Below are 23,871 nucleotides of genomic sequence, written 5' to 3'. Positions count from 1 at the left end.
TGTGTTTTTTTTTCCTTTGAAAGCTCAAATTCTTCCCCTAATTTTCATTCTAACTTCTTCTGATTCTTATTTCAAAGTTTTTATTCTATTTTTGAACAATTACAGAATTTGATGGTGTTTCATTATTATAGAATGGTTGAACTATAGAATTTATTCCTTTTTTTGTTCATTACAGTTTTACTGGGTACTAGTTATTCCATTTAATTTATTGTTATTATGTCCTTTTCTTACTTTTTGCTTGCATTTCTTTCTTTATGATTTTAACTGCTATTTTACCTGATTAGGGACTGGGGTTATGCTCAAATTTTCTCTTTCAGCCTTTTTGTTTTTCACCCCTTCTCATTTGTCCCATCACTTAGAACAGTTCTTGATACATAATAAGCCCTTAACAAATCCTTCTTGACTGACTGTGCCAAACTGCTTGCCTTCAGTTGTTTGCCTACTTCTTCATTCCTGCTCACATTTGCCCCTGTACAGGTTTAATGACTTCTTTCCATTGGCAAGATGTGGAGTGGGGGCGCTCTGAATGGATGTATGGAAACTCCATGGGAATATGACCACAGATGCAGTTATAATTTCCCCCACACTCTTTTCTCTTATTATAAAAGTCCCTCCCTCTCTATCCTCCTTTGTATTTTCTAGGTCCCTTTCCCTTTCACAGTTATACCCTCTTCTCTTATCAGATACCTGGGTGAATTTAATGTTCTCTGCCATTTTTGAAGTGATTTGGATGTCAGTGGATCATTGCCAAGATAGAACTTTTGATGATATGAGGCAATGGTAACCACAACTACAGCTTCAAATATGGACCAGGTGAGATGACTGTCCTGAGAAGGAGATGAACTGGGTGCAGCAAGGGAAAATGGATCCATAAGTTTACTTTCTGTTATTATTTCTTAATGCTTCTCATTGTGTGAGGATGCCTCTTTTCTTCATATTCTTATTTGTAGATTTTCTTGTTGTTTTGAAGTTATTGAATGGGGTGAGTGGAAATTATACTAAGATACAATCTTTCATTCAGTCATCTTGCTAGAAGTCTCTTTTTAGTTACTCTTAAGAATTTCATCCTAAAAAAAAAAAAAAAAAAAAAAAGAATTTCATCCTTAGGATATGGAAGTCATTATTATGGATCTGTTATTTGTATTAAGATAGAAATTTCCCTCAAAAGTCCGTGGGATAGCTAGTCCTTAAGGGATTTTTCTACCAAGTTTTAAAGAACAAATTCTTTTATTAAGGGGATATGTTCTGTGAAGTTTGGATTCAGTCAAAGTCCCACACCTGAGGACCTAGAGGGCCACAAATTCCCCACCCTCATTTTAGAACATCATTCAGTTTTCTCCCTGGAAGCACTCCAGTTTGTCAATGTCCCTTTGCAAAGGTAGTACTCTGAAGTTGGAAGAGTTGTCCTGATATGGTCTGAGCAGGAGGGAATAATACAGGACTGTATTACCTTTCTTGTTGTGAGTGCTCTAATCAATAGATCTTTATTAAACACTTACTGTGTGCAAGCCTCCCTGACTCTCAGGTAGATAGTCATCTTCCAGGTGAGGGACCAGCCTGTTAAGGAGGACTCTGGCAAGAATCTTGCCAGCACTGACTGAGAGAAATCCCCATTGTGATTTTCACAGGACTATCTATTTCCTTCACCTTTATAGAGGTGGACAATGGAGGTATCCTTGAACTCCTGGAGATTACCCCTTCTTGCCATATAACCTGGAAAATTTCACTCAGCTTTTGTATGAGCAATGGGCCCCCCCCACCCCCTCCACCTAGTAAATGTCAGGTGGAACAGAGTCCACATCACAGGAAAGGAGCCTAACAGCATTCAAAACCTCTTCTGCAGTTGGAAATTTGTCTAGAGAGAGATTGACTTCAACTTGAGGTAAACAATCAATGACTTCAGCATTGATTGATGATGGTCTATTAACACTATAGAAATGTTCAACCCATCTTTCCAGGATCATGTCCTTTTTACTAATCAATGTGATTCCATTAGCACTGAGCTGTTGAGATGCATCATACATCTTTGGCCTATATCCAGGGCATCATAAAAGGACTTTGGATTGTTACTATCTATGTAAAATTGAACTTCATCTTCCTTTTACTGATCTAAGAATCCTGTATCTAAGCTTCACTTGTACTTTACTTTTGAAGGAGTTAAATGCTATTTTCTTAGAGATAGATAATCTATCCTGCTGGTAAACCTTGTGGAGTTCTCGTTTTTCATTTAGCAGATTCTGAATTTCCCCATGCCAGGAAATGGAATTGCTTCCATTTGAATTGACTTAGAAAGATTCTGAAGATCACTTAGCAGGATAGAATCCTGGACACAGTATTTTTTCTTGTGGTAAACTGCTGAACATTCAAATTCTATGAAGAGGATGTAAATCTGAAGAGCTGGCCATGTTGTTCAAATGCCAAACATAAGCTTGCCTAAAAGACTTTTTATAGGGAACTCCCACAAGGCAAGCACTCACATGGTGGTCAGAAGAAGCAATACAAAGATACTCTCAAGGTATTTCTGAAGAACTTTGGAACTGAATTGTGTAACATGGGAGATGCTGGTAGAGGACTGCCCAGCATGGTGTACCCACATCAAAGAAGGCACTATACTCTATGAACAAAACAGAATTGAAGTAGCTCAACAGAAGTACAATATGCACAAATTTAGAGAATCCACCCCAAATATTCACATGCACTATTGGTGCCTGTTCTGTGGTAGAACCTTCTGAGCTTGTATTGGTTTGAGCAGCCACAGTTGGACATACTCGTTATATCATTTTGGTCCTCTTTGAGAACAAAGGATAACCAACCAGCTGTATGCAAGGTAATGTGGTAAGCACTGGGGATACAAAAAAAGACAAAAATTAAACGCAAACATAAAGTCCCTTCCCTCAGGGGCTATCTTTTCACTCTACCACTCATTCTAGTCTACTGGAAGAGCTCACAGTCTTCTTTTTATCAGTGCAGACCAAAATTAGATGTATTAGCTTTTGTGGCTGCCCTTTTGCAATCTTGCCTCAGTGAGTTGGCTGTCCACAATAACATAGAGGTAGCATTTTTTCCCAAATGAACAGTTTTTTGACTGTCTTCTCTATCATGTACTTAAACACTTTTTTGAACTTAACATTAAATGTAGAACTTAACATTTCTTTTAAATTTCATTTTGTTTATCTTATGATTGCCCTCCATGAGCCCCATTCTGTAGTCAGGCTGGACTACATTATGTTCCTTACATTGCTTTTCAGTCTGTGCCTAGAATCCTTCTGGCTGTCACCTCTTCTCTTCAATCCCACCTATCCTTCAAGGTATAGCTCAAAAGATACCTCCATGAAACTTGATACTCCAGTCAGAAATGACCATTCCTCAGACCTTTAATGTTTTAAAACTTATACTTATTGCATATTTCTAAATCCCTCCCCACTCTAGGTCCCCTGTCAGTTTGTAAATTCTCTGGACAAAGGAACTTTATCTTTATTACTAAGGTCCTGAAAGTTGGAGCTACTGGAGAATGGAATGAATTGACTTAGGAGGTAGTAATTTCTCCTTTTTTGGAGAAGATACTAGATGACACTTCCACATTCCTGCCACCCCTATCCTCCCAAAGAATTTCTATTCATATATAGATTAGGCTAGGTAGCTGCTGAGATACTTCACAACTCTTAGATTATGTGAATGGTTTTTGTATCTTTTTGTGTATGTATCACAGTGATTTTCACATAACATTCTTAATGCTTCTGAAAGAGAAAAGGATGGGAAAGCAGAAGGGGAAAAGGAAAAAAGGTAAGAATAGGTAGAAGATAGAGAAGGAAGGAGTAGGAGAAGGAAGGAATAAAGGAGAAGAAAGGAAAAGAGGGAGAAAAGAAATATGGGAGTTGTAATAAAGGAGATAAAAATGGAAGATACAGTAAATAGAAAAGGAGAGATGGAAGGGAGCAATAGAGGAAAGGAGAAATAATGGAGATAGAATGAAAGGAGAAAGTAAAAGGGAATAGGGAAAGGGAGGAATAAGAGAGAGGGAGAAAGGAAGAAAAAGGAAAAGGACTAAAGAAAGACAAAGACCATCAGAAAGTCATTAAAAAGTAGAGAAGGAAAAAAATAGGAGTTTTCCTTTCATTGACCTGCCTGTCTATCCATTTACCCGTCCCTGAGCCTTTTTATGACTTGTAGAAAGCAATGAGTGCTTGGGCCTTCTGTCTGGCTTATTGGACACTGGAGAAAGGAGAAAAAATGAGTCATTGTTAGAGGAACATTGGTTCATTTAGTATTCAACTGCAAGCATTACTGTTCAGTTGTGTCCAGCTCTTTGTGACCCTGTTTGGGGTTTTCTTGGCAGAGATACTGGAGTGGTTTGCTATTTCCTTCTCCAACTAATTTTACAGATGAGGAAACTGAGGCAAATAGGGTTAAGTGACTTGCCCAGGGTAACACAGTAGGTGTTTGTGGCCAGATTTGATCTTAGGAAGATAAGTTTCTGACACACTATCTGCTGTACCACTTAGCTGCAGGAAGAATTGTGTATCCATATTTAAAGGAAGCATCTGCTAAGTATAAAATCAATATGGAAATTTCTTTACTAAATAAAAGTCTCAATTAGAATTTGATAATTTTTACTTAGTTTTATTTGATTTTAATTAGGACCAAAGCTGTTGTTTTGCTTTCCACTCAAGTCTTAAGAATCCCCAGTATAGTACCATATATGGCTTAGTGGACTTGAATACATTAGTGTGAGTGGATGGGGTGAGACTTGGAAACATTAGTGTTTATCTGAGTTTCTTTCCACTTTCCACTAACATTATGGGATCTGCATGGGTTCTCTTTCCTCTTTGGAAGGCTTTGTAAGTTTGACAGGTTTTTCTTTTTTGGGAGCTGAAGATGGTTGTATAGATTGATCCACTGAACTTGGACAAGGGGAAAAGGGCACTTGCATGGGTTCTCTTTGATGATGTGAAGAGCAAGAGGGGACTTGAATATCAAAGAATTCATCCACATCATCTTTTGATAAACATGAAGTTGGAGCATGGGTCTGGATAGATTTTCTTGGTGGACTTTGTCCTGGGAAAGGGAGAATTAGAAAGTATTCTCTCAGTGAACGTTCTCTAGAAGAAGCAGGAACTGGTGCTAATTCTTCCACTGAAGTGGACTCAGAGGAAAGAGAATCATGTTTGGATTCATTTGGTGAAACATTTGAGAAAGGGAGAATTTCTATGAATTCCTTTGTTGTACTTGGGGAAGTGGAAGCAGGGACATCCATGAATTCTTCTGATGAAACTGGGCCTGACAAAGGATAATCATCAATGAAATTTTGTAGGTAGCTTTGGCCAAAGGAAAGAGGAGTGCCCACAGATTCTTCTGATGAATCTGGACCAGATAAAGGAATGACATCTATGAAATCTTTTGGTGAACTTCGGGCAGAGGAAAGGGGACTTTGCATGAATTCCTCTGATGGACTAAGACCAAGGGAGATAGAAACTTCTTTCTGGAAGACTGGGCTGGAGGATGGGAGAACTTCTATGAACTCTTCCTGTGAACTTGGGCTATAACAAGCAGGGATTTGAATAGATTCTTTCTGTGAGCTGCTACTAGAGAGAGGGAAACCCAGGACCTCTCTTTGTGAAGGTGGGTTAAAAGAATCAATAGCTTGAATAGAATCCCTCTGTGAGCTGATGGTAGATGAAGGATGATCCTTGAGGACTCTCGGTGAGCTTTTGCTGTAAGAAACAGGAACTTGAGTGGATTTTCTCTGGGAGCTGATGCTGAAGGGAAGGAAACCCACAGACCCTGTCTGTAAACTTAAACTATTAGAGTCTGGAACTTGAATTAATTCTCTCTGGAAGTGGATTCTGGAGAGTGGAAGACTCATATATTCTCTCTGTGAACTTGGACTATAGAAGACAGGAACTTGAATCAGTTCTCTGTGGGTGCTGATGGTGGTGGGAAGGAGACTCATAGAGTCTCTTTGTGAACTTTGGTTGTAAGAGAAGGGAATTTGAATGAGTTCTCTCTGAGAGTTGATGCTGGAGGGAGGGAGATTTAGAGGCTCTCTCACTGAACTTGGTATTTTAGAAAGAAGAATGTGAATCAGTTTTCTTTGCAAGCTGATGTTGGACAGAGCCATAGCTAGTAGCTCTCTTTGATAACTTTGGCTGGAAGAAACAGGAACCTGAATGGATTCTCTCTGATGGCTGCTGGTAGAAGGAAGGACACTCATGGGTTCTCTCTGTGAACTCTGAATTGAAGAATCAGGAAATTCAGTTGATTCTTTCTGGGAACTGGTATTGGGTAAAGAGACACCTAGAGAATCCCTTGGCAAACTTGGGATGTTAGAAACAAGAACTTGAATGAGTTCTGTCAGGAAATTGATGCTGAAGGGAGGGAGATCCATCCTCTGTGAACATGGGCTGAACAAATCAGAAACTTGATCCAATTCTCTCTGGGAGCTAATACTAGTGGGAGGGAGACCTGTTGACTCTCTCAGAGAACTTGGCCTTGAAGAAGCAGAAATATAAATGGATTCTCTCTGAGAGGTGCTGGATGGAGAGAGATCGATGTACTCTGTCTGTGAACTTTGGCTAGAAGTAGTAGGAACTTGAATGAATTGTCTCTGTGAACTGGGGACATGGAGACCTTCAGGGAATTCTTGTGGAAGACTGATAATCAAGGGAGGATGAACTTGCATGAGTTCTGTCCTGAAATTTAGGCCCTTGAGGGCTAGATTTTCCTTGAAATCACTCACTGAATGCTGGGTGACTGCAGTTGAAATTTTGTCCTCTTCAGATTTTTTCGCTGATGTTACGCCAGAAATTAGAATAACTGGTGAAGATTCTTTTATAGAATTTGATCTAGAATAGGGGGAAGGAACTTCCAAATATTCTCTTGTTGAACCTAGGCCTGAAAAAATGGGAAATTCAAAGGATTCTCTCAGTGAATTTGGGACTAATGAAGCATTGTCTTGTATGGAATCTCTCTGTGATTGTAACATTGAAGAAACATGAACTTCCGTTGATTGTTTTGATACACTTGGATCTGAGGAGGAAGGAAATTGCATAGATCTACTCCCTAAATCTGGGCTTGGAAGGTGGATAAGTTGTCTAGATTCTCTTGGTGAACTTGGGCTAGGAGAATGGGCTCTCTCACCCTCTGCATATTCTACCGGGGACCTCAAGACAGATGGAGGAAGAAGTTCTGTAGGTCCTCTCAAAGAACTTGGAGAAAAAAGGGGAACATCTAAAGACTGTCTTATTGAAGTTGCTCCAGAGAAAATGGGAAAATCAAAGGATTCTGTCATAGAGTTTAAGTCAAAGAAAGCTGGATCTTGTGTGGATTTTCTCTGTGAATGTGAAATAGAGAAATCAGGATATTCTATAGATTCTTTTGCCACATTTGACTCTGAAATAGGAATAATTTGTGTGTATTTATTAATTAAATTTGGACTGAATGGAGGTGGTGGTTTTTTGGATTCTTTTGGTGAACTTGGACTGGCAAAGTGAACACTTTCACTATCTGTGTATTCTATTGGTGACCCTAAACCTGATGAAGGAAGAATGTGTTTAGAGTCTTTTAAGGATCTTGAAATAGGAGGGGAAACTTCTAAGGATTCTCTTGCTGAACTTGGCCCAGAGAAAATAGGAAAGTCAAAGGATCCACTCATGGAGTTTGGGACAAAGAAAACAGGTCCTTGTATAGTATCTCGCCTTGAACTTGAGATGCAAGGAGACATTTCCATGGATTGTTTTGATAAACCTGTTCCTGAAAAATGAGGAAGTGGTAATGATTTACTTGATAATCTAGGACTGATAGTAGGGGAAGGTTGTGCAGATTCTTTTGGTAAACTTGGACTAGTATAACAGGCAATTTCACTTTCTTTGAATTCTGTTGATGATCTGATGCCAGAGGAAGGAAGAATTTCTGTTGATCTTTCTGATAAACTTGAAATGGAAAGAGGGGAAACATGTACAAATTCTCTTGTTGAACTTGATCCAGAAAAAATGGGGAATTCAAAGGATTCTGTCTGTGAACTTGAGATGAGAGGAGGAATTTCTATGGTCTTTGTTACAGCTGGTTCTGGGAAAACAGGAAATGCTACAGATTTTTTCAATACTCTAGTGCTAGTTGTGGGAGATAATTGTTCAGAGCCTCTTAGTGAACTTGAGTTGGGAGAATGAATAATCTCATTGTGTGAATATTTTGCTGGGGACCTTAAGCTGAAGGAAGGCAGAAAGTCTGTAGATCTTTTCAATGAACTTGGAATGGAAAGAGGTGGAACTTCTAAAGAGTCTCTTGTTGAACTTGTCCTGGAGATAATGGAAAATTCAGAGGATTCTTTCAGAGAACTTGTAAAAGAGAAATCATGACTTTGTATTGATTCTCTCCGTGAACTTGACATAGAAGAAGAGGGGCCATCTTCTGATTGTTTTAGAGCATTTGGTCCTGAGAAAAGAGATGGTATAGGCTTTTTCAGTAATCTAGGGCTAGCAATAGGAGAAGGTTGTCCAGATCCCCTTGGTGAGCTTGAACTAGGAGAACGAGCACACTCACTCTCTATATATTCTGTTGATGATTTTAGACCAGAAGAAGTAGGAACGTGTGTAGATATTCCTGAAGAACTGGAGGTATATAGAGAAGGAACTGCAAAGGATTCTCTTGTTGAACTTGATTCAGAGACAGTAGGAAATTCAAAGGGTTCCCTTATTGAATTTCGGCCAGATAAAGCAGGGGCTTGTATTGATTCTTTATGGGAAGTTGGCACAGAAAAATCAGGAACTTCCATGAAATGTTGGGATATACTTGCTCCAGAGCAATAAGAATACATAAAAGTCTTACTTAATAATCTAGGACTGGTGGCAAGGGAAGGTTGTGTTGATTCTCTTGGTGAACTGGGGCTGGTTGACTGAGTACTATCATCTTTTACAAATTCTACTGGAGACTGTAAGCCAGATGATTGATAACCTTCTTTTGTTCCTTTGGAGGAAGCTAATGTGGAAAGAAGAGGAACTTCTAAGGATTCTCTTGTGGAACTTTGCCTAGAGATAATGGAAAAGTTAAAGGATTCTTGCAATGAATTTAGGACAGAGAAATCTTGACCTTGAATTGACTCTCTCCTTGAACTTGCCACAGACAGAAGACTTGGACCAGAGAAAGAAGGAAATTGTATAGCTTTTCTCCGTGATGTTAGAGTAGTAGGAAGGGAAGCTTTTTTGGATTCCCTTGATGAACTTGGAATGATAGACTGGGCACTCACATTCTCTCCTAATTCAACTGGAGACCTTAAGCTAAACGATGGAAGAATTTCAGTGGCTCCCTTTGAAGAAATTGAAGTAGAAAGAGGAGGAACTTCTAACGATTCAGTTGTTGATTGTTGCCCAGAGGAATTAGAAAAGCCGAAAGAGCCTTGCATTATATCTGGTTCAGAAAAGTCTAGACCTTGTATAGACTCTCTGCGTGAACTTGTTGCTGACAAAATCTTTGGAAGTGAAAAAGAAGGAAATTGCAAAGATGTATTTGTTGATAAAAGAGTTGAAGGAGCCAAACTCTTTTTGGACTGTCCAGGTGAACTGGGAGTGGTAGACTGGCCACTCTCATTCCCTGCCAATTCTACTGGAGACCATACGCCAGATGATGGAAGACCCTCTTCAGATCCTTTTGAAGAAGTTGAAATGGAAAGAAAGTTTATTTCCACTGATTCCCTTATGGAATTTGACTCAGAAGTAATGGAAGAGTCTAAATATTCTTGCAGTGAAGTTTTTCTAGAGAAATTTAAACTTTTTAAAGACTCTTTTTCTGTGTTTGTCACAGACAAAACATTTATGCTTGATAAAGAAGGGAATTGTGTAGCTATATTCAATGATGTAAGGCTGGATGGAGGGGAAGGTGGTTTGATCTCTCTCTGTGAATTTGAGGTGGTAAAATGCACCATATTATTCTCTAATAATTCTCCTTGAGATCTTAAGCCAGATGACAGAAGCCTTTCTTCAGATACTTTTGAAGAAATTGAAGAGGAGAAAAAAGAAATTTCTAAGGATTCTCCTATTAAACTTGGCCCAGGGATATTGGAAAAATCCAAAGGTTCTTGTAATACATTTGTTCTAGTGATATTTGGACGTTGTATTGATTTTCTCCAACTTGCCATGGATAAAATCTTTGTGCTTGAGAAAGAAGGAAATTGTGTAGCTTTACTAAGTGACTCAAGTCTTGAAGGAGAAGAAGCTTGTTTGAATTCTCTTGGTGAACTTAAAGTTCCATACTGGACACTGTCATTATCTGCTATTTGTCCAGGAGAATTGAAACCAGATGATTGAAGATTTTCTGTAGCATCTTTTAAAGAAGTTGAAGGGGAAATAAAAGGAATTTCTAAGGATTCTTTGGTTGATCTTGGCCCAGGGATAACAGAATATTCCAAGGAATCTTGTAATTCAGAGAAATTCAGACTTTTTATTGACTCTCTCTGTAAGTTTGTCACAGATGAAACACTTGAGCTTGAAAAAAGAGATTGTGTAGCTTTATTTAGTGAAATAAAGCTACCAGGAGTACAACCTTGTTTGGACTCTGTTGGTAAACTTTGTATGTCAGACGGGATACTCTCATTCTCTGCCAATTCTACTGGAGACCTTAAATCAGATGATGGAGGGACTTCTGTGATGTCTTTTGAGTAAACCGAAATAAAAGGCAGTGGAACTTCCAGGGATTCTTTTGTTGAGATAGGACTAGAAATAATGGATAAGTCTAAGGACTCTTTCAATGAAACTGATTCAGAAAAATCTGGACCATGTATGGACTCTCTCGGTGAGCTTTCCGTAGACGATATCATTTGGCTTGAGAAAGAAGGAAATTGGGTAGCTTTACTCAGTTTCAGAAAGCTAGTGGGGGAAACTTGATGGGATTCCATTGTTAAACTTTGCGGGGAGGACTGCATACTCTCAGACTCTCTAATTTCTATTGGAGACTTTAATCCAGATGATGGAAGACCTTGAGTAGTACCTTTTGAAGGAAGCAGAAATTCAAAGGATTCCCTTGTTGAACATTCTCCAGAGGTAACAGAAAAGCTCAAAGATTCTATCAAGGATTTTGATACAGAGAAATATGGACCCTGAATAGACCCTCTCTGGTACCTTTCCAGAGATGAAACTTTTTGACTTGAAAAAGAAGGAAATTGTATAGCTTTATTTAGTGAACAATGGCTATTAGAAGGAGAAGTTTGTTTGGATTGCCCTGGTGAACTTTGGGTGTTTCTCTGGACACTTTCTTCCCCTGTGATTTCTTCTGGAGACCTCAAGCTAGATGATGGAAAACTTTCTATAGCTCCTGGTGAAGAAGTTGAAGGGGAAAGAAGAGGCAATTCTAAGGATTCTCTTGTTGAACTTGGCCAAGAAATAGCAGAGAAGTCCAAAGAAGGATATTGCATAGCTTTGCTCAGTGTCATTTTTCTAGGAGGAGATGAAGCTTGTTTGGATTCTGTTTCTGAAATTTGGATGGCATACTGGACGCTCTCAGGTTCTACACATTCTTCTTCAGACCTTGAGCCAGATAATTGAAGATCTTCCTCAGGTTCTTTTGTAGAGGGTGAAATGGAAGGAAGATGGACTTGTAAGAATTTTCCTGTTGAACTAAGCCCAAAGCAAATGGAAATGTCTATAGATTCTTTTGTTAATTTTGGTTTATAGAAATCTGGGCCTTGTTTAGATTCTCTCCAGGAGTGTTCCAGAGACAAAACTTTTTGGCTCGTTAAAGAAGGAAATTGTGTAACTTTACTTTGTGGACTATAGCTATAGCTATGAGTAAGGGAAGCTTGTTTGGATTGCATTGGTGAAATTAAGCTGCTACTCTGCACACTCCCTTCCCCAGTGATTTCTTCTGGAGACCCCAAGCTAGATAATGGAAGGCTTTCTGCAACTCCTGGTAAAGAAGTTGAAGGGGAAAGAAGAGGCACTTCCAAGAATTGTCTTGTTGAACTCAACCCAGAAATAACAGACACATCCAAGGATTCTTGTAATATTTTTGATTCACAGACATCTGGACCTTGTATGGACTCTCTCCTTGAGCTTTCCATAGACAAATCCTTTGTGCCTGAGAAAGAAGGATATTGTGTAGCTTTGCTCAGCAACAATTTTCTAGAAGGAGGGGAAGCTTGTTTGGATTCTGTTTGTGAACTTGGAGTAGCAGACTGAATGCTGTCCTTCTCTGCAAATTCTTCTGGAGAGAGCAAGCCAGATGATTGAAGAAATTCTGGAGCTCCTTGTGAAGAAGGTGAAGTGGAAGGAGGAAGTACTTTGAAGGATTCTTCTGCTGAACTTGGCCCAAAGGTAATGAGAATTTTCAAAGGTTGTTGCAATGATTTAGAAGCAGACACATCTGGATCTTGTATGAACTCTCTCCCTGAGCTTCCTACAGACAAATTTGTTACACTTAATGAAGAAGGAAATTGTGTGGCTTTACTCAGTAACATAAGGCTGGAAGAAAGGGAAACTTGTTTGGATTCTCTTGGTGAAACTGGGATGTCAGAGTGAACACTCTTTTTCTCTGTTATTTCTATTGAAGACCTCAAAGTAGATGATGGAATATCTTCTGCAGCAACTTGTGAAGAAATTGAAGGGGAATGAAGGGGAACTTCCAAGGATTCTCTTATTGAATTTGACTCAGGTATAGTAGAAAAGTCCAAAGGTTTCCTCAGTGATTTTGATTCAAAGACATCTAGACCTTCTATGGACTCTCTCTGTGAGCTTTCAAGAGTGGAATCTTTTCTGCTTGATAAAGAAGGGATTTGTATAATTTTATTCAGTAATTTAAGGTTTGAAAGAGAGGAAACTTGTTTGGATTCTTCTTGTGAACTTGGGATAGCAGATTGGACCCCCTCATTCTCTGCAAATTCTTCTGGTGATAGTAAGCCAGATGATTGAAGACCACCTGCAGCAACTTGTGAAGGAGGTGAAGTGGAAAGGAGAGGAACATCTAAGGATTCTCTTGTTGAACTTGGCCCAGAGATAATGGAAATGTCCAAAGATACTCCTGATGAATTTGATTCATAGAGATCTGGTCCTTGTATAGAGTCTTTTTGAGAACTTTCCAAAGAGAAAACTTCTTGGCTTATGAAAGGAGGAATTTGTATTGCTGTATTTGGTGCAATATTGCTATAAGGGGAGAAAACTTGTTTGGATTGTCTTGGTGAATTTGCAGTGTCACTCTGAACACTTTGTTCCTCTGTGATTTCTTCTTGTGACCTCAAAGTAGATAATGGAAAACCTACAAATCTTTGTGAAGAAGGTGAAGTGGAACGAGGAGGAACTTCTAAGGATTCTCTTGTTGATCTGAGCCCAGAGATAATGGAAGAGTCCAGAGGTTCTTGCAATGATTTTGAGTCAGAGTCATCTGGGCCTTGTATGGATTTTTTTGGTGAACTTTCCACAGACAAAAACATTTTGTTTGAGAAAGGAGCAAAATTTGTAGCTTTACTTGGTGATGTAGAACTAGAAGGGGAAGGTTGTTTGGATTCTCTTGGTGATGTGAGCATGTTAGACTGGACACTTTTTTTCTCTGTAATTTCTATAGGAGACCTCAGGATAGGTGACGGAACATCTTCCACAGTTCCTTTTGAAGAAATTGAAGGGGAAAGAGGGGGGATTTCTAAGGATTCTCCTGGTGAGCTTGATCCAGAAATGACAGAAAAGTCCAAAGATTCCCCCACTGATATTGAATCACACAAATGACCAGGGAGGCACTCTCTTTTTGATCTATCAGGGGATAAATCTTTCTGAGTAGAGAAAGGAGGAAATAGTATAATTTTAGTCAGTGATTTAAGGCTCTCACGAAAAGAAAATATTTTGGGTTCTTTTGGTGAAGTTATGGTGTCAGACTGGACATGGTTTTTCTTTGCAGTGTCTGTTGAAGACTTCAGGCTAGATGATGGGAGACTTCCCATAGTTCTTTGAGAATATGAACGTGAATGATGAGGCATTTCCAAGACTCCTGAACTTGATTCGGAAATGTCAGTAAAGTCCAAAGATTCCCACACTGATTTTGAATCACATAAATGACCATGGAGGCACTCTCTCCTTAATCTATCAGGAGATGAATCTTTCTGAATAGAGAAAGAAGGAAATGGTATAACTTTAGTCAGTGATTTAAGGCTGTCACGAAAAGAAAATATTTTGGGTTCTTTTGGTGAAGTTATGGTATCAGACTTGACACTCTCGTTCTCTGTAATTTCAACTGAAGTTCTCAGGCTAGATGATGGGAGATCTTTTGCAGCTAATCTTGAAGAAGGTGAAGTGGAAGAAAGAGGATTTTCTAAAGATTCTTTTGTTGAATGTGGCACAGAGACAAGGGAAATGTCTGAAGGTTCTCCCAGTGATTTTGAGTCAGAGACATCTTGGTCCTGTATGGTCTGTCTCTCAGAGTTTTCCACAGAAGAAACCCTTGTGCCAGAGAAAGAAAAATATTGCATATGCTTGCTCAGTGACATTTTTCTAGTGGGAGAGGAAGCTTGTTTGGATTCTGTTTGTGAACTTTCTATGGCAGACTGAACACTCTCAGTCTCTGCATGTTTGTCTCTAAAATGCAAGCTAGATGACATTAGACCTGTAGTCTCTTTTAAAGAAGTTGAAGTAGAAAGAAGAGGAACTTCTGGGGAATCTTTTGTTGAACTTAGCCCAGAAATGGTGGAAAAGTTCAATGATTCTTGCAATGATTTTGATTCAGAGATATCTGGAGCTTTTATTGATTCTCTTTGTGAACTTTCTACAGACATAACCCTTGTGCCTGAGGAAGAAGGTAATTGTATATCTTTACTCAGTGACATAAGTCTAGGAGGGGAAGCTTGTTGTGATTCTCTTGAGGTGGCAACCTGAATACTCTCATTCCCTGAAAATTCTTCTGGAGAATGTAAGCTAGATGATGGAGTACTTTCTGCAACTCCTTTTGAAGAAATTGAGGTAGAAGGAAGAGGACTTTGTAAAGATTCTCTTGTTAAACTTGGCCCTGAGATAATGGAATATTCCAATGATTTACGCAGTAATTTCAAGTCAGAGAAATCTAGCCCTTCTGTTGAATTTGGCTCAGAAATAATAGAAATTTCCAAAGATTCTTGCAATGATTGTGATTCAAAGACTTCTGGACCTTTTATGGCTTCTCTCTGTGAACTTACTAGAGACATATCTTTTTGGCTTGAAAAAGAAGGAAATTGTACAGCTCTATTGAGTGACATAAGGCTGAGAGAAGGTAAAGTCTCTTTCATTTCTGCTGAAAAAGATGAAATGGGAAGACAAGGAGGTTCTAAGGATTCTCTTGTTGAACTTGGTCTGGGGGCAATGGATAATTCCAAAGATTCTTGAAATATTTTTGAGTCTGAGCCACCTGGACCTTTTATGGATTCTCTAGGTGAGCTTTCCACAGAAGAAACCCTTATGCTTGAGAAAGAAGGATATTGTATAGCTTCTCCCAGTGACATTTTTCTAGAATTAGGGGAAACTTGTATGGATTCTGTTTGTGAACTTTGGATTGCAGACTGAACACTCTCAGGCTTTGCATATTGGTCTGTAGAATGTAAGTCAGATGATGCAAGACCTTTTATAGCCTCTTTTAAAGAAGTTGAAGTAGAAGGAAGGGGAACTTCTAAGGATTCTCTGGGTGAGCTTGGCCCAGAAATAAAGGAAAAGTCAGATAATTCTTGCAGTGATTTTGATTCAGAGAAATCTGGAGCTTGTATTGATTCTCTTAGTGAACTTTCTGCAGACATAACCCTTGTGCCTGAGGAAGGCCGAGATTGGATAGCTTTGCTCAGTGATATAAGGCTGGGAGGAAGCAATGCTTGTTTGAATTCTTTTGTTTGACTTGGTGTGACAGATTCGACACTTTCATTCTCTGCAAATTGTCCTGGAGAATGCAGTCCAGGTGATGGAAGACCTTCTGCAGCTCCTTTTGAAGACATCGAAGTGGAAAGACTTGGAATTTCTAAGGATTGTCCTGTCGAACTTGGACCAGTGAAAATGGAATATTGCACCAACTCTTGCAATGAAGTTTTTCCAGAGAAATTTGAACCTTGTATTGATTCTTTCTGTGAGTTTTCTATACACAAAACCCTTGTGCCTGACAAAGAAGGATATTGAATAGCTTTACTCATTGACTTTACGGTAGGAGTAGCTGAAGCTTGTTTTGATTCTCTTGGTGAAATTGAGGTAGCAGAGTAGATATTCTTACACTCTGCAAATTCTTCTGGGTAACGTAAGGTGTATGATGGAAAACTTTTTGTAGCACTTTTGGAAGAAATTGGGGTAGAGAGTACTTCTATGGATTGTCTGGTTGATTCAGTGAAATTTGGTTCTTGTATGGACTCTGTCTGTGAGTTTTCCAGAGACAATTTTTTTTGGCTCAAGGAGTAAGGAAATTGTATACCTTTACTTAATGACATAAGACTGGAAGTAGGTGAAACTTGTTTTGATTGTTTTTGTGGACTTGGACTGGGAAAATCTGTATTCTCATTCTTTGATGAATATATTGGTGGTCCAGAACTAAGGGAAGAAAGAATTTCTCTTGATTCTCTTAACGAAATTGAAAGGAATAAAGGAGGGACTTTTGCTATGTCTCTTGTTGAATTTGGTCTCAAAAGTGCACGAATTTCTGTGGATTCTTTTAATGATTTTTTTCCAGCAGCATCCAGACCTTGAATGGACTCTCTCTTTGGACTTGATTCAAACAAAACATTAGGAGATGAATCAAAAGGAAATTCTATGTATATGTTTACTTCTTTCTGACTGGAGGGAGGGGAAAATTTTTTTGGTTTTCTTGGTGAACGTGTGGTATAAGAACTAGTACTCTCACTCTCTATGGATTTTTTTGGTGATCTTATGTTAGCAGAAAGGAAAATTTCCTTAGATTCTTTTGATGAACTTGAAGTGTAAAAAGGGAACACTTCTAAAGATTCACTTGAACTTGGCCCAGAGAAAATGGGAAATTCAAAAGATTCTCTCAATGAATTTGGGACACCAACAGTAGGACTTTGTATTGAATCTCTTTTTGAGCTTGACACAGATGAAACAGTAACTTCTATGTATTCTTTTAATAAAGTTGGGCCTGTGAAAGAAGGAAATTGTACTGTTTTTCTCACTAACATAATTTTTTGGCTAGGAGAAATGTTCTTGGATTTTCTTTGAGAAGATTGAGGAAATTCTTTCCGTGAAGTTGGTCTGGAAGAACCTGTATTCTCATCTGAAAATTCTTTTGTTGAACTTATGCTAGAGGAAGGGGAAATTTCTAAAGATTCCCTTATTGAATTTGGTCCAGAGAACATGGGAAATTCAAAGAATTCTTTAAATGAATCTGACCTAGAGAGAGCTGAACCTTGTATACATTCTTGCATGGAATCTGGCATAGATAAAGTAGGGGCTTCAATTGATTCTTTTACCAAACTTGTAACTGTGAAAGAAGGAAATTGTATGGATTTGCTCAAAAATGTGGGTATGGAGGGATGGAAATCATTTATGGATCTATGAGATGAACTTGAAGTAGCCAAATGTGCATCCTCTTTTACTATGTTGTGTGTTGAGCTTAATTCAGAAGAAAGGTGAACTACAGATTCTCTTGTTGAACTTGGCCCAGAGAAAATGGGATATTCAGTGGATTCTCTTGCTGAATTTGGAATAGAGAGGGATGTACCTTGTGTTGATTCTCCCCCTGAAGTTGTCACAGAGAATGTTAGATTTTCCACAGATTCTTTTGAAGTAGAGGCACTTGAGAAAGAAGGAAATTGTACGGACTTGTCCTCCAAATTTTGGCCATGGAGAAAAAGAATTTGAAAATTTATGCTGGAAAAAGAAGGAACTTGCAGAGATTTACTTGGGGCAGAAGGGGCAGTGAAAGTATAAACTTCCTTAGCTTCTCTTGTTAACTTTTGACTGTAGATAACATCATCTCTTTCTATTACTGACCTTGAGTAAGAGACAGAATGATCTTGAATAGAATCTCTCTGTGAGTGCAGTGTTAATAAAGAGGAAATATCCATAGATTCTTTTGTTAAAGTCAATCCTGAGACAGAGTGAATTTCCATTGATTCCTGTGATGAATATTGGCCTGAAATAGAGGAAACTGCTGTGTGTTTCCTTGATATAACTGTACCAGAGAAAGAAGGAATTTGCTCATGTTTGCTAAATGAAATTCCCTTAGGTAAAGTGGAAAATTCCTTGGACAGTTTTGTCAAATATGGTTCTGCCAGAGAGGGTACTCCCATAGATTCACTTGAATTTGTGCTAGAGATAGAAGGAACTTGCACAGACTGGTTCAAAGAAATGAGACCTGAGAAAGAGGGAAATTGGGTTGATTTGTTTGATGTATATAATACCGAGGAAGAAGAAACTTGTAGAGATTTACTCACTGAAATAGCGTTAGAAGCCAAGGGAACTTGTTTAAGTTTTGTTGAAATTATGTCAGAAGAACCAGGAACTTGTTTGGATTCTTTTGATGAAACGGGAACTACAAATGATGGAACATCTCTTGATGGAACTAGAACTGAGAACAATGGAATTTCTTCTGTATGACTTCTGGGTGTACTTGTTTGAGAACCAGTGGGAACTTGTGTGGATTTGCTCAGTGACATAGGAAAGTTGGCACAGGGTATTTGCACAGGTTCCTGTGACAAACTTTTGTCAGAGGAATCAGGAACTTGCATGGATTCTCTGTATGAAAATGGACTTGAGGAGGGAATGACTTCTTTGGTGCCAGGAGTTGATAAAGATAGGTGAGACAAACCAATCATCTGTGTGGATTCATTGACTGAAAGAGTGTGAATTTTAGAGGGAACTTGAATGACATCCTGAGAAGAACTTGTAGAAGAACAGTCAGGAACTTGCATGGTTGTTTTTGAGGAAGCTAGAACTGGGAATGATGAAAATTCTTCTGCATCTGTTGTGGATGTACTTGGGTCCTCGAAAATAGGGACTTGTGTGGATTTACTCACTACAGCAATGTGAATCCAAGGGGGAAATTGCATGGCATTCTGAGAAGAAATTTTGGCAGTAGAATCAGGAATTTGAATGGATTCTTTTGATGGAACTAGAATTGGGAATGATGAAATTTCTTCTTTGCAAGTTGTGGGTGTACTTATTTCAGAACCAGTAGGAACTTGTGTGGATGTGCTCGTTGATATAGCAGGGTTGGCAGAGGGAGTTTGCACAGGTTCCTGTGCCAATCTTAGGTCAGAGAAATCAGGAACTTGCAAGGATTCCGTGTATGAAAATGGACTTGAGGAGGGAATGACTTCTTTGGTGCCAGGAGTTGATAAAGATAGGTGAGACAAACCAATCATCTGTGTGGATTCATTGATTGAAAGAGTGTGAATTTTAGAGGGAACTTGAATGACATCCTGAGAAGAACTTGTGGTGGAAGAGTCAGGAACTTGTATGGATTCTTTTGATGAAGCTAGAACTGGGAATGATGAAATTTCTTCTGCATCTGTTGTGGATGTACTTGGGTCAGAGAAAATAGGAACTTGTGTGGATTTGCTCACTAAAGCAGTATGAATCCAATGGGGAACTTGCATGGCATTCTGAGAAGAAATTTTGGCAGTGGAATCAGGAATTTGAATGGATTTTTTTGATGGAACTTGATTTGGGAATGATGAAATTTCTTCTATGCAAGTTGTAGGTGTACTTGGTTCAGAAACAGTTGCAATTTGTGAGGATTTCCTCACTGACATAGCAAGATTGGCAGAGGGAGTTTGCACAGGAACCTGTGCCAATCTTATGACAGAGGAATCAGGAACTTGCATGGATTCTCTGTATGAAAGTGGACCTGGGGAAAGTATGATTTGATCTGTTCCAATTGTTGATAAGGACAGATGAGACAAATCAGGAATTTGTGTGGATTTAGTCACTGAAAGAGTGGGAATTTTAGAGGGAAGTTGAATGATATCCTGAGAAGAACTTGTGGCAGAGCAGTCAGGAACTTGTGTGGATTTGCTAAGTAAAGTAGTGTGAATGGAAGGGGCAACTTGCATGGCATCCTGAGAAGAACTTTTTGCAGTGGAATCAGGAACTTGTACAGATTCTGCTGATGAAACTAGACCTGAGAACAATGGAATTTCTTCTATGTAAGTTGTGGGTGTACTTATTTCAGAAGCAGTAGGCACTTGTGTGGATTTCCTCATTGATATAGCAAGGTTGGCAGAGGGAGTTTGTGCAGGTTCCTGTGGCAATCTTTTGTCAGAGAAATCAGGAACTTGCATGGATTCTCTGTATAAAAATGGACCTGAAGAAGTCATGACATCTGTGCCAGTAGTTGATGAAGACAGATGTGACAAATGAGGAATTTCTGTGGATTTCCTCCCTGAAAGCATGTGAATTCTAGATAGAACTTGAATGACATCCTGAGAAGAACTTGTAGAAGAACAGTCAGGAACTTGCATGGATGTTTTTGAGGAAGCTAGAACTGGGAATGATGAAGATTCTTCTGCATCTGTTGTGGATGTACTTGGGTCCTCGAAAATAGGGACTTGTGTGGATTTACTCACTACAGCAATGTGAATCCAAGGGGGAACTTGCATGGCATTCTGAGAAGAAATTTTGGCAGAGGAATGGGGAATTTGAATGGATTCTTTTGATGGAGCTGGAATTGGGAGTGATGGAATTTGCTCTATGCAAGTTGTAGGTGTACTTGGTTCAGAAACAGTTGCAATTTGTGAGGATTTCCTCACTGACATAGCAAGATTGGCAGAGGGAGTTTGCACAGGAACCTGTGCCAATCTTATGTCAGAGGAATCAGGAACTTGCATGGATTCTCTGTATGAAAGTGGACCTGGGGAAAGTATGATTTGATCTGTTCCAATTGTTGATAAGGACAGATGAGACAAATCAGGAATTTGTGTGGATTTAGTCACTGAAAGAGTGGGAATTTTAGAGGGAAGTTGAATGATATCCTGAGAAGAACTTGTGGCAGAGCAGTCAGGAACTTGTGTGGATTCTCTTGATGAAACAAGAACTGGGAATGATGAAATTTCTTCTGCATCTGTTGTGGATGAACTTGGGTCAGAGAAAATAGGAACTTGTGTAGATTTGCTAAGTAAAGTAGTGTGAATGGAAGGGGCAACTTGCATGGCATCCTGAGAAGAACTTTTTGCAGTGGAATCAGGAACTTGTACAGATTCTGCTGATGAAACTAGACCTGAGAACAATGGAATTTCTTCTATGTAAGTTGTGGGTGTACTTATTTCAGAAGCAGTAGGCACTTGTGTGGATTTCCTCATTGATATAGCAAGGTTGGCAGAGGGAGTTTGTGCAGGTTCCTGTGGCAATCTTTTGTCAGAGAAATCAGGAACTTGCATGGATTCTCTGTATAAAAATGGACCTGAAGAAGTCATGACATCTGTGCCAGTAGTTGATGAAGACAGATGTGACAAATGAGGAATTTCTGTGGATTTCCTCCCTGAAAGCATGTGAATTCTAGATAGAACTTGAATGACATCCTGAGAAGAACTTGTAGAAGAACAGTCAGGAACTTGCATGGATGTTTTTGAGGAAGCTAGAACTGGGAATGATGAAGATTCTTCTGCATCTGTTGTGGATGTACTTGGGTCCTCGAAAATAGGGACTTGTGTGGATTTACTCACTACAGCAATGTGAATCCAAGGGGGAACTTGCATGGCATTCTGAGAAGAAATTTTGGCGGTAGCATCAGGAATTTGAATGGATTCTTTTGATGGAACTGGAATTGGGAGTGATGGAATTTGCTCTATGCAAGTTGTGGGTGTACTTGGATCAGAACTAGTAGGAACTTGTGAGGATTTGCTCACTGACATAACGAGATTTGCAGAGGGAGTTTGCACAGGAACCTGTGCCAATCTTATGTCAGAGAAATCAGGGACTTGCATGGATTCTCTGTATGTAAGTGGACCTGGGGAAAGTATGATTTGATCTGTTCCAATTGTTGATAAGGATAGATGAGACAAATCAGGAATTTGTGTGGATTTAGTCCCTGAAAGAGTGGGAATTTTAGAGGGAAGTTGAATGATATCCTGAGAAGAACTTGTGGCAGAGCAGCCATGAACTTGTGTGGATTCTCTTGATGAAACAAGAACTGGGAATGATGAAATTTCTTCTGCATCTGTTGTGGATGAACTTGGGTCAGAGAAAATAGGAACTTGTGTGGATTTGCTAGGTAAAGTAGTATGAATGGAAGGGGCAACTTGCATGGCATCCTGAGAAGAACTTTTTGCAGTGGAATCAGGAACTTGTACAGATTCTGCTGATGGAACTAGACCTGAGAACAATGGAATTTCTTCTGTGTAAGTTGTGGGTGTACTTATTTCAGAAGCAGTAGGAACTTGTGTGGATTTCCTCGTTGATATAGCAAGGTTGGCAGAGGGAGTTTGTGCAGGTTCCTGTGGCAATCTTTTGTCAGAGAAATCAGGAACTTGCATGGATTTTCTGTATAAAAATGGATCTGAAGAAGTCATGACATCTGTGCCAGTAATTGATGAAGACAGATGTGACAAATGAGGAATTTCTGTGGATTTCCTCCCTGAAAGCATGTGAATTCTAGATAGAACTTGAATGACATCCTGAGAAGAACTTGTAGAAGAACAGTCAGGAACTTGCATGGATGTTTTTGAGGAAGCTAGAACTGGGAATGATGAAAATTCTTCTGCATCTGTTGTGGATGTACTTGGGTCCTCGAAAATAGGGACTTGTGTGGATTTACTCACTACAGCAATGTGAATCCAAGGGGGAACTTGCATGGCATTCTGAGAAGAAATTTTGGCAGTAGAATCAGGAATTTGAATGGATTCTTTTGATGGAACTAGAATTGGGAATGATGAAATTTCTTCTTTGCAAGTTGTGAGTGTACTTGTTTCAGAACCAGTAGGAACTTGTGTGGATGTGCTCGCTGATATAGCAGGGTTGGCAGAGGAAGTTTGCACAGGTTCCTGTGCCAATCTTAGGTCTGAGAAATCAGGAACTTGCAAGGATTCTGTGTATGAAAATGGACTTGAGGAGGAAATGACTTCTTTGGTGCCACGAGTTGATAATGATAGGTGAGACAAACCAATCATCTGTGTAGATTCATTGATTGAAAGAGTGTGAATTTTAGAGGGAACTTGAATGACATCCTGAGAAGAACTTGTGGTAGAAGAGTCAGGAACTTGTATGGATTCTTTTGATGAAGCTAGAACTGGGAATGATGAAATTTCTTCTGCATCTGTTGTGGATGTACTTGGGTCAGAGAAAATAGGAACTTGTGTGGATTTGCTCACTAAAGCAGTATGAATCCAAGGGGGAACTTGCATGGCATTCTGAGAAGAAATTTTGGCAGTGGAATGGGGAATTTGAATGGATTCTTTTGATGGAGCTGGAATTGGGAGTGATGGAATTTGCTCTATGCAGGTTGTGGGTGTACTTGGATCAGAACTAGTAGGAACTTGTGAGGATTTGCTCACTGACATAACGAGATTTGCAGAGGGAGTTTGCACAGGAACCTGTGCCAATCTTATGTCAGAGGAATCAGGAACTTGCATGGATTCTCTGTATGAAAGTGGACCTGGGGAAAGTATGATTTGATCTGTTCCAATTGTTGATAAGGACAGATGAGACAAATCAGGAATTTGTGTGGATTTAGTCACTGAAAGAGTGGGAATTTTAGAGGGAAGTTGAATGATATCCTGAGAAGAACTTGTGGCAGAGCAGTCAGGAACTTGTGTGGATTCTCTTGATGAAACAAGAACTGGGAATGATGAAATTTCTTCTGCATCTGTTGTGGATGAACTTGGGTCAGAGAAAATAGGAACTTGTGTGGATTTGCTAAGTAAAATAGTGTGAATGGAAGGGGCAACTTGCATGGCATCCTGAGAAGAACTTTTTGCAGTGGAATCAGGAACTTGTACAGATTCTGCTGATG

The 23,871-nt window shown here is 39.3% G+C and overlaps 1 protein-coding gene across 1 annotated transcript in view; it reads right to left on the bottom strand.

Annotated features, from left to right (window-relative positions):
- Positions 1-4,605: 4,605 nt before the first annotated feature.
- The window catches only part of MS4A14 (membrane spanning 4-domains A14), a 51,250-nt gene continuing 31,984 nt past the window's right edge, over positions 4,606-23,871 (bottom strand). Inside the window, exon 6 of the mRNA XM_072638755.1 lies at positions 4,606-23,871. This exon is cut by the window's right edge and continues 14,881 nt beyond it. Coding sequence (XP_072494856.1) covers positions 4,796-23,871 — 19,076 coding nt within the window. The 3' untranslated portion in view covers positions 4,606-4,795.

Source organism: Notamacropus eugenii, chromosome 2 (assembly GCF_028372415.1).
Source record: "Notamacropus eugenii isolate mMacEug1 chromosome 2, mMacEug1.pri_v2, whole genome shotgun sequence".
Lineage (NCBI taxonomy): Eukaryota > Metazoa > Chordata > Mammalia > Diprotodontia > Macropodidae > Notamacropus > Notamacropus eugenii.
The sequence above is the reverse complement of the archived record's forward strand: the minus strand, read 5'-3'. Positions and strand labels throughout refer to the sequence as shown.